The following is an 11179-nucleotide window of genomic DNA, read 5'->3' on the forward strand; positions in this document are numbered from 1 at the left end:
CTCAGCTGCTCTCTGTGACCCCTTCACGCTTTCAACACCAGAACCACACAGGAGACTCTTACACATTACCAAGTCCTGCTTCCAGCTTGAGATAGAGGCTCAGGTCCCCTCTGTGCTGACCCTGAGGAAATACCTCCCAGAAGACTCACCACAGTGATGCTGGTCTCTTGTTACTTAACAGCTGATTTTTCAGCTAACCAGCATCAATTGTCCCAGTAAAGCAAAGGTTTTACTTCAGGTTCTGGTCTCTTCTTAATCACAGCTTATTCTTCAGCCCCAGCCAACCAGAACCTACAGATTCTCAATTCAAAGTATCAGACGAACAGCCCTGATATCTCCATTTCCCTTTGAAGCTTCACAAGCCAGGCTGCCATCATCTACAACTCTTTCAACATAACTTTTCCAAGCTCCACAGCAACAAATTCTAAGCACTCAATGGCTTTTCCAGCCCAAAGTTCCAAACACTTCCACAGTCCTCCAACATCAGGTCTGTCACAGCAGTGCCCCACTCTCTGGTACCAATTTCTGTCCTGATTTGTTTCTTCATTGCTGTGACAAAACACTCTGACCACTACCAACATGGGGAGGAAAGGGTTTATTTGTCTTACATCTCTCAGGTCACAGTTCATCAGTGAGCCCAAGGTGGTAACTCAGGGCAGTAACCTGGAGGCAGGAGCTGAAGCACGGGCCATGGAGGAACACTGCTTACTGGCTTGCTCCCCTGGCCCCTGCTCAGCTTGCTTTCTTATGCAACACAGGCCCACCTGCCCAGGGGTGGAGGCAGGAGCTGAAGCACGGGCCACGGAGAAATGCTGCTTACTGGCTTGCTCCCCTGGTCCCTGCTCAGTCTGCTTTCTTATGCAACACAGGCCCACCTGCCCAGAGGGTGGCACCACCCACAGTGGGCTGGGCCCTCCAGCATCACTCAACAATCAAGGAAATGCCCCACAGACATGGCCACAGGCCAGTCCTATGGCAGCAATTCCCCAGTTGAAGCTCCCTCAACCCCAGTCCAGTTCCCTTTAGAACTTTTATCATGAATGCATGCTGAATTTTCTCAAAACTTTCCTGCATCTACTGAGATGACAATGTGGTTTTTGTCTTTGAGTCCATGTATATGATTTATGATGTTTTTTGACTTGTGTATATTAAACGATCCTTGCATCCCTGGAATAAAGCCTACTTGATCATGGTGAATGATCTTTTTGATGTACGTCTGTATGTGGTTTGCAAGTATTTTGTTGAGAATTTTTGCATCTATATTCATTAAGGATATGAGTCTATAGTTTTTTTGTTTGGTTGTGTCTTTACCTGGTTTGGGTATTAGAGTAATGCTGGCTTCCTAGAAGGAATTTGGGAGTTCTCCCTCTGTTTCTATCATTGAATAATTTTAGTAGTATTGGTTGAAGGTCTTTCAATGTCTGATAGAATTCTGCTGTAAATCCATCTGGGCCTAGGCTTTTTTTGTCAGGAGGTTTTGTATTACTGTTTCGATTTCCTTATATGTTATGGGTATGTTTAAACTGTTGATTTCCTCTTGGTTTAACTTTGGTGGTTCCCATGATTTTAATATCCATCCATTTATTTTAGGTTTTCCAATTTAATAGAGTATAGGTTTGTTTTTTTGTTTGTTTGTTTGTTTGTTTTGTGGGGGTTTTTTTTGTTTTTTTTGTTGTTGTTGTTGTTTTTTTGTCTTTTTGAGACAGAGTCTCCCTGTAGCTCCAGCTGTCCTGGAACTTACTGTGTAGACCAGGCTGGCCTTGAACTCACAGAGATCCACCTGCCTCTGCCTCCCAAGTGCTGGGATTAAAGGCATGTGCCACCATGCCCAGATAGAGTATAGGTTTTTAAAATATTCCCTTACAATGTTCTGGATCTTTTGGATGTCTTTTGTGATGTTTCCCCTTTCATCTCTGATTTTGTTGATTTGGATTTGTTCTTTCTTTTGGTTAACTGGGCTAAGGGTCTGTCTATCTTGTTTAGATTTTCAAAGAACCAGCTCTTAGATTCATTGATTCTTTGTATTGTTTTCTTTGTTTCTATTTCATTAATTTCTGCTCTGATTTTTGTTATTCTCATCTGCTAGGTTTGAGTTTCATTTGTTTTTGCCTGTCTAGAGACTTGAGTTACAATGTTAAGTCATTTATTTGTACTCTTTCTGGTTTTTTAATGTAGGCACTTAGAGCTATAAACTTCCCTCTTCCAACTGCTTTTAAAGTATCCCAGTCATTGTGTTGCGTTTTATTGTCCTTTTTGTTTAATTCCAGGAATACTTATATTTCTTTCTTAATTTCTCCTTTGACCCACTCATCATTCAGGAGTGTGTTGTTTAATCCCCATGAGTTCATGTAGTTACTAGGGCTTCTTCTGGAGTTAATTTTAAGCTTTATTGCATTGTGTGTGATGTGATAGAATGCATGGAATTATTTAAGTTTTTTTTGTATTTGTTGAGGTTTGTTTTGTGCCCTAGTATGTGGTCAATTTTTGAGAAAGTTCCATGGGGTTCTGAACAGAAAGTGTATTCCTTGGGGTTTGGGTGGAATATTTGGAAGATGTCTGTTAGGTCCATTTGATGTATGGTATCATTTAATTCAGATATCTCTCTGTTTATTCTTTGTCCAGTTGACTGTCTAATAGAGATAGTGGGGCACTGAGTCCCCTACTGTTACTGAGTTTAGATTAATCTCGTCTTAAAGTCCTATAGTATTGTTTTTATGAATTTAGGTGCACCACAGTTTGGTGCATATATGTTCATGATTGTAGTATCTTCTTGGTTAATTATTCCTTTGATCAGAATGAAATGACTCTGATTATCTCTTTGATTAGTTCTAGTTTGAAGTCTATTTTGTCAGATATAAGAATTGCAACTCCTGCTTGTTTCTTAGTACCATTTACTTGAAATATTCTTTTCCATCCTTTCACCTTAAGGTAGTGGCTGTCCTTGAAGGTGAGATGGGTTTCTTGCAGACAACAAAAAGATGGATTTTGTTTTTTAATCCATTCAACTAGTCTGTGTCTTGGGGAGTTCAGTCCATTTATATTTAAAGTTATTTTTGAAAGATGTGTATTGATTGTCATAATTTTTATTACTGTTTGCATTGTTTGTCTAATTTTGTGTTTCCCCAATTATATCTTCATTTAGTTTCTTTCTGTTGTCCCTGGGGTATAGTTGTTCCTTTCTCCATTCTTTGTGTTGCTTCAAGTATTCTTCAAAGGGCTTGTTTTGTGAGCATGTATTCTTCCAACCTATTCATGTTGTGGAAGATTTTTCTTCCCCCTTCAACTATAATAGAATTTTTGCTGGGTAAAGTATTCTGGGTTGGCAGCTATGGTCATTTAGAACAGGAAATACCTTAGTCCAGGCTCTTCTGGCTTTCATAGTTTGCATTGGTAAGTCAGCTGTAATTCTGATGGACTTTCCTTTGTATGTGACTTGTTTTTCTTTTGCAGCTTTCAGTATTCTTAGTTCTGTCATTTAATGTTTTTACTATGATATGCCATGGGGAGTTTCTTTTCTGGTCCTGCCTACTTGGTGTTCTATGTGCTTCTTATATTTGTATGGGAATGTCTTTCCTTAATTTGGGAAATTCTCTTCTATAATCTTGCTTAAAATCTGGTCAATACTGTTAACCTGAAATTCTCCTTCCTCTATACCTATAATACATAGATTTGGTCTTTTCATGGTGTCCCACATTTCCTGCATATTCCTTTCCTGTGTTTTTTTAAATTTTTCACATTCTTTGCTTGAGCAGTCCAATTCTTCAACTTTATCCTCCAGTGTTGATATTCTGTTTTCCATTTCATTCATTCTAGCAGTAAGGATTTCTCCTGTTGTTTCAACTTGGCTTACTGAGTTTTTCACTTCCTTCTTATTTCAGCCTGAGTTTTCTTCAATGTTTCTATTTTTGTGTGTGTGAATTCATTCAGAAGTTTATCCTATCTTCTTTTAGTTCTTTGATTTATTTGTATGTTCTTTAAATTCATTGAATTTCTTGATCATGTTTATAACTGCTCTTTTAAATTCTGTGTCCTGGGTTATCTCTAGGCGGTTCTCCTTGTAGAACTCTTCTACAGGACTGGTGGAGTTTGGTGGGAACATGCTGTTTTGGTCATTATTATATTTCCATTATGATTTTGGCATGTGGATTTCTTTCCTTGTTTGTGGTTCTGGTATGAAACTCAAGCCTTCTTTTGGTGAGTTTATGTTTGCTTCTGTTTGTATTATTGGTGTTCCTTGGTTGTTTTCTTATTGGGTATGTAAAGCTGGTTGGTCTAGGTTTCAGGTTCTCTCAGATTTTATTTCGGAGGGAAATGATGCGTTCAGATCAGCTACTCAGGAGCTCCCACAGAGGCACAAGTCAGACTCCAAACAGGTACACTCAGGCTTCCTTCTAACATTTGGACCCCTACTAGTGGGCACAATTTGGGAAGTTTGCTAAGGGGGAGGCCCGATTTTGACACTCCCAGACAGTCTGCCAAGGTCTCTGACCCTACGGTAGGACAGAAAGGTCTAGCCCTGGAAAAGTGGGAGGGGCCTCATGTGGTCACTGTTAGGGGGTTGGGGACAGCGTGATTTGAGGAAGCTCACCATGAGGCTGGATCCAGGTACTCTCAGGCAGTCTGCTGAGGTCTCAGCCCCTATACCATGCAGAGGCCAGATCCAGGCAATCGGTCTCAGGCCATCTGCTAAGGTCTCACCCCAAAATTAATTTTAAAGGGGGCTGGGGAGAGTTGGTTTAGCTGTGTTTGCCATGTAAGCATAAACTACTAAATTCAATACCCACAGCATAAAACATTAGGCGTAGTGAGCATTGGTGAGATGGAGACAGGAAGATCACTGGAGCTCACTGGTTAACCAGCATACCCTAATCATTTTAGCTCCAGGACCATGAGAAACCCCATCTCAGAAAACAAGGACAGCTCCTGAGAAAGGCCTGAGGTTGGCCTTTTTCTTCCACATTCACACACACATGTGAACCCACATAAACACATACAAATAAAATTAATTTTCAAAAGGCCAGGTTGAGTACTTGACAGTAACATAAAGGTGTATGTAAAGTACAGTGTTCATGAAAAGAAACTGGCTATCAGTGATACTTCAGAAGGCATCCCCATCATTAATTGACATGACTGTGTATTAATTTTAAATTTAGTCACAGTCAGCCATGGTGGCACATACTTTTAATCCCAGCACTCTGGAGACAGAGGCAGGTAGAGCTCTGTGAGATCGAGGCTAGCCTGGTCTTACAGAGTAAGTTCCAGGCCAGCTGGAGCTACAGGGAGACCCTGTCTCAAAAATACAAAAAAAAAAATTTTTTTTAATATTCACATTTAAGTGATGTCTGCTGTATTAGATAGCAGTTTAAAGAATACTGTCTCTAGCATTGGAAAATTGATTTTTTTTTCCCCTGAGGGCTCAGTGGGTAAAGGTGCTTGCTGCCAAGCCTGAAGACCTGAGTTTGATCCATTGGGGCCTGCATGGTGTGGTAGATAAAGAGAACCATCTCCAGCAAATTGTCCTCTAACCTCCATATGGGCACCATGACAGGTGTGTGTGTGTGTGTGTGTGTGTGTGCCCCACCCACACCTCATGCACACATACACACACAGGTTAAATAAGTAAATGTAATTTTAAAACTGACATTTTGAGACATGTATCCCAGGCTGACCTCAAAATTGCTGTGTAGCCAAGGATGACCTTGACCTCCTGCCTCTGCCTCCCTTAGGCTGTGATTACATGGTACACCACCAATGCCTAGTTTATGCAATGCTGTTGTCAAACCTAAGACTTCCATGGGTGCCGGGTAAAGCACTCTACTGATTCAGGTACATCCCCAGATAACAGTGATAAGTTGAAAAGAAAAAAATTATGTTTTCTTTATCATAATACTTTTATCAATGAAACCCATTACTTTTTAATTACATTTATTTATATACGTGTGTATGTTCGTGTGTGTATCTATTTGTATGTGTACAGGGGTGCATTTGTGCATGCCATGCCTCACATGTAGAGACCAGAGGATGACTTGTAAGGAGCTGGTTTTCCCCTACCATGTAGGTGTCAGAAATCAAACTCAAGTATTCAGGCTTGGCAGCCTGCTCCTTCACCCACTGAGCCATCTGGCCAACTCAGTACTTCCTTAAACTCTTGAGTTTTTACTTGAAATTAATGTTTTTAAACTTACATAAATCTTAAATAAATCTTACATAAATCTTAAACTTACATTAAAAAAAAAAAAAAAAATTGAAGCTGGGTATGGTGCCACGTGCCTTTAATCCCAGCATTTGGGAGGCAGAGGCAGGCGGATCCTTGTGAGTTCAAGGCCAGCCTGGTCTACATAGTGAGTTCCAGGACAGCTGGAGCAGCAGGGAGACCCTGTCTCAAAAAGACCAAAAAAAAACTGATATAACAGAAAGATGATTGATATAAGGTTAAACCTTGGTTAGATAGCTAATCTTAGGACCATTTGTTAATCTGATTTTGTGTTACAATGCATATGCTATTTAGGTTCCATTTTCTGTACTGTTGTGTACTTGAAAATATTATCGTCTCACCCACCCATATAATTTAAATTTTCCTTTCCCTCTGCACCATCTCACTTAAGAAATGGGCTTCTATTTTTGTTTGTTTGTCTTCAGATAGTCTGTATATCCCAGGCTGGCCTCAAACTTTTGATCCTCCTGTCTTTACCTCCCAGCTGGTGGGATTTCAAGTATGTGCCACCATATCCAGCTCTCCATTTCTTGGTATATTTCACTATAAATTTCCAAAAGTCTGGTTTTAATTAGTTACAGTTATATTTCTAGATGTGACCTGAACTGATTGTAAGAAATATTTTTTTTTCTTCCTTGGGGAGTAAACTGAACAAATCCACTAAAATTTATATTTTCTATAAAGGAAAGAAAATTTTAATATAACATGTGATGACTTGAAAGATGGTGAGAAGCGTCCAATCCCCAATCCTATATGTAAATTTGAAGATGCTTTTCAAAGTTATCCAGCAGTTATGGAAAACATCAAAAGAGCAGGCTTTCAAAAGCCAACACCAATTCAGGTATGCTTTTGCTAATTCCAGTATTTCACTGAATGATTCTACCCTCTGACAATATCTGTTTAGAAGTTAAATCACCAGAGAACAGCTGTATCTTAGAAAGCATATCCTCAGTACCTGCTGCCAGCATCACCAATATCTAATATTCAAAAATGTGTTGAAAGAAATAGAGCTGGAAGGACAAGAGCAAGTGGCAAGGGACTGGGGAGGGGGAGTCACTCAGTGGTTAAGAGCACTTGCTGCTGCACTTCTAAAAGACTCTAAGTTCAGTTCCCAGCACCCACATGGCAGTTCACAACTACCCTTCATTCCAGTTTCAGAAGATCTGGTGCCCTTTTCTGGTCTCTATGGGTACTGCATGCATGTGGTGCACTTATACAGATGGCAAGAAGGGATGTGTTTGTTTCAGTATTTGTTCTTCTTTTTCAGTCACAAGCATGGCCAATAGTTCTGCAAGGAATAGATCTCATTGGAGTAGCACAAACTGGAACAGGGAAGACACTGTCTTATTTAATGCCTGGATTTATTCATCTAGACTCTCAACCAGTGTAAGATTCCTTCAGCTGGGTTCCCCTTATGGGGATTTAATAGACATGGGCACCAAAGGCATAATTTTCAGTGCATTTTCTTTCATTTGTGTATTGGTCAAAAAGTGGCATCATTCCTTGGGGAAGAGTACAAGGGAGTGCTTACACTGTGCTGGTGAAAGTATATAACTTGGTGAGACCTTTTTCAGAAGCAGTAGATAATGTCCGCCAAAAGCCTTGACAGAAACACTGGAATCAAATAAATTGTTTAAATTGTCATAAGACAAGCTGCCTAATTAAAACTATATGAATAAATTGTCCAATACAGTTCTAGTCAGTGAGAAAATGTTTGGCATTTCAAAGAAATGATAATGAAAAGGTCATATTAAATGAATAAGTGTATTTGGGACACTGCATTTGTACATTTTATGGATTCATCATTTTATGATAACTATTCTTTGTAATGAAAAAGAAATATAGAAACTTATAAATGAAGCTTATCTTGGGATATATGAATTATGATTAGTAAATCAAAGTCTGTAGGAAGAACTTTGAATCATATACTTCACTATAAAGTACAAATATTTGTCTGCCTTTGACACTCATTGTTACAAATCTTTCATTTAATGAACTTGCCATGCATCTCAGACAGATAATTTAATATTAATGTTTCCTTTTCAAAGCGCTAGAGAAAAAAGAAATGGTCCAGGCATGTTAGTCCTTACACCCACCCGGGAATTAGCTCTTCAAGTGGAAGCTGAGTGTTCTAAATACTCATACAGTGATCTTAAAAGGTAAGTCATCTCTTTGGTCACTTCTGTATCAGTATTTTGCACACCTATACATTGTGTATGTATGGTTGCAGTGTCCAAATTTACAGCCTTGTGCATATCACCCAAGTGCTCGACCACTATAACCCCAATCCCACATATTAAATTTATTTTTAATTGGTACATAAAAACAAAATCATACACACTGATGGTGTGCCATGTGATGTTTCAGTATGAGTATGCATTGTGTAATGTTTAAATCATTCCTCAAACATCATTTTATGTTAAAAATATTCAAAAGTCTTCTAATTTTTTTTTATGTGTATGAGTGTATTACCTGCATGTAGGTAGGTACACCCTTGTTGTGCAATATCCACGGAAGTCAGAAGAGGGCGTCGGATCCCCTGGAACTGTAGTTAGACAGTTGTTAGCTGCCATGTGGGTCATGGGAATCAAACCTGGGTCCTCTGCAAGAGCAGTCAGTGCTCTTAACTGTTGAGCCATCTCTCCAACCCAAGTCTTCCAGCTTTTTAAAACATACATTGTATTATTAGTATCTCTTTTTTTTTTTTTTTTTTTTTTTTTTTGTCGCGGTCTCAGTATGTAGCCCTGGGTGACCCAGAACTGGCTTTGTAACCCAGGCTGGCCTTGAACTCACAGGGATCTACCTGCCTGTGTCACTATGCCTCACCATTATATTATTACAGTCACCCTGCTGTGCACAACAGATTCTTGCTCTGAGTTAACTTCATATTTTGAGTTTACATTTTCAGTCATTTGTAGCTTTTCACAACTTTTTATTGATTTCACATTATGCTGGTTGATCTGATCAATAACAGCTACATAGTAGAGTCAAATAGTGGTGCAAACAGAGTTCTCTATGAAACATCTGTGAGCTGACAGGTGTGGATAGTTCTCAGAAAGGGGTAGATAACCCCTAAAGGATCTGATACTCTTATTTCAACTTACACTGTAACCAAAATGTTTAGGTTAGTTGGGATTTTGAGTTATGATGGCATATCCTTTGCTTAAACATGAACCTCTGGATTTTTCTTAAGTGTTTGTGTATATGGTGGTGGCGACAGAGATGGACAGATACAAGATGTTTCAAAAGGTGTAGACATCATTATTGCAACTCCTGGAAGATTGAATGATCTACAAATGAATAACTTTGTCAACCTGAAAAGTGTAACCTATTTGGTAATTATGGAGTAGGGGTTTGGAATACTGGGAAGAGAAGAACTGAACTTGTAGTAGAATTGGGAAGGGGTGGCTGTTTTATAATGGTTTTATATTTTGGGAATATTTCCCATTTCCTTTAGCATGATAAATAATGAAAATTTTAGACATTCAGATTTTCTTATTCAAACAAATCAATCTATTCCTGTGGCCACAGTGAGTTTATTTTTATGTCTGTGGAGAAGCTGTAGTGTCTTAGGCAGTGGAGAAAAATGAGTGTTATGAGAATGGCCACATTCTTCATTGTGAATACAGGTTTTAGATGAAGCCGACAAGATGCTGGACATGGGATTTGAACCCCAGATAATGAAGATTTTGTTAGATGTCCGTCCAGATAGGCAGACTATTATGACAAGGTAGGTATGCCTAATTATAGATTCAGAATAGAAGGCAATGGGTTAGAAACCCATTCTATTGGATTGATTTCTCCATATTTTAGAATATTACTTGAAAGTATTTTGAGAGCCTTAAATGTAATTGTAACAATGGTTGCTTTATTCTTGACTATTGACTTTCCTACATTATAAATGGGGCTTTATTTTACTTTTTTTATATTTTATTATTTTTATTTTATGTGTATGAGTGTTTTGCCTGCATGTATGCAAGGACACCTGCATCATGCTCATGGAGGTCAGAAAAGTGTGTCAGATCCCCTGGAACTGGAATTACAGATGGTGCTGGGAACCAAACCTAGGTCCTCTGCAAGAGCATCCAGTGCTCTTAACTGCTGAGCCATCTCTCCAGCCCCCTACATTTACTTTTTTATTTTGTGTGTGTATGCATGTGTAGGTGTGCCATGGCACACCTGAGGAGGTCAAAGCACAACTTGCAAGAGTTAGTTCTCTCTACCATGTGGGTTCTGGGGATTTAATTTGGGTTGTTAGGCTTGGCAACAAATACTTTTACCTGCTGAGCCATCTCGCCAACCTCTAAGATAACTGAGAAAGCAATGAGTGTTACTTGAGTGATCTATAAAGACTAATTCCTCATAGAATTCTTTGTCTTTATTAACATTAAGAATAATGTGAGTTCATGGGTGCAACTTCCTGTCGTGTCCAGAAGATATTGTTTCATAGTGGTTCTTCCCAATCTCTGACTCTTACAGTCTTTCCACCCCCTCTTTTGTGACAGTCCCTAAGCCTTATGGGGAAGGGAATTATACTATTTTTTTTTTTTAGAATTTTTTTAAATTAAAAAAACAAGTTTTAGACATGGTAGTGCACACTTTTTTTTTTTTTCGGTCTTTTTGAGACAGGGTCTCCCTGTAGCCCCATCTGTCCTGGAACTCATTATGTAGACCAGGCTGGCCTTGAACTCACAGAGATCTGCCTGCCTCTGCCTCCCGAGTGCTGGGATTAAAGGCGTGCGCCACCACGCCCAGCAGTGTACACTTTTAATCCTAGCACTTATTTGAGAGGCAGAGGTGGGCAGATCTCTGTGAGATCAAGGCCAGTCTGGTCTGCATAGCAAGTTCCAGGCCAGTTAGGACTACATAGTGAGACCATATCAAAAACAGAAAGGCAAGGGTGGGGAGAGTGGGGGAAGAAAGGGAGGGAGGGAGGGAGGGAAGGAAGGAAGGAAGGAAGGAAGG

General features: G+C 39.4%; 1 protein-coding gene across 5 annotated transcripts in view; it reads left to right on the forward strand.

Moving 5' to 3' along the window:
* Positions 1–11179, forward strand: part of Ddx43 (DEAD-box helicase 43) — a 43614-nt gene that overhangs the window by 20067 nt on the left and 12368 nt on the right. For 4 of the 5 annotated variants that reach the window (XM_029569865.1, XM_029569867.1, XM_029569866.1 and 1 more), the window contains exons 6-10: positions 6899–7055; positions 7482–7600; positions 8263–8373; positions 9408–9549; positions 9844–9944. In XM_029569865.1, the coding sequence (XP_029425725.1) occupies positions 6899–7055; positions 7482–7600; positions 8263–8373; positions 9408–9549; positions 9844–9944 (630 nt within the window). The remainder of the gene's footprint in view (positions 1–6898; positions 7056–7481; positions 7601–8262; positions 8374–9407; positions 9550–9843; positions 9945–11179) is intronic. The other variant, XM_029569869.1, reaches the window with a different exon arrangement.

Source organism: Nannospalax galili, unplaced genomic scaffold, assembly GCF_000622305.1.
Source record: "Nannospalax galili isolate Female #2095 unplaced genomic scaffold, S.galili_v1.0 scaffold82, whole genome shotgun sequence".
Lineage (NCBI taxonomy): Eukaryota > Metazoa > Chordata > Mammalia > Rodentia > Spalacidae > Nannospalax > Nannospalax galili.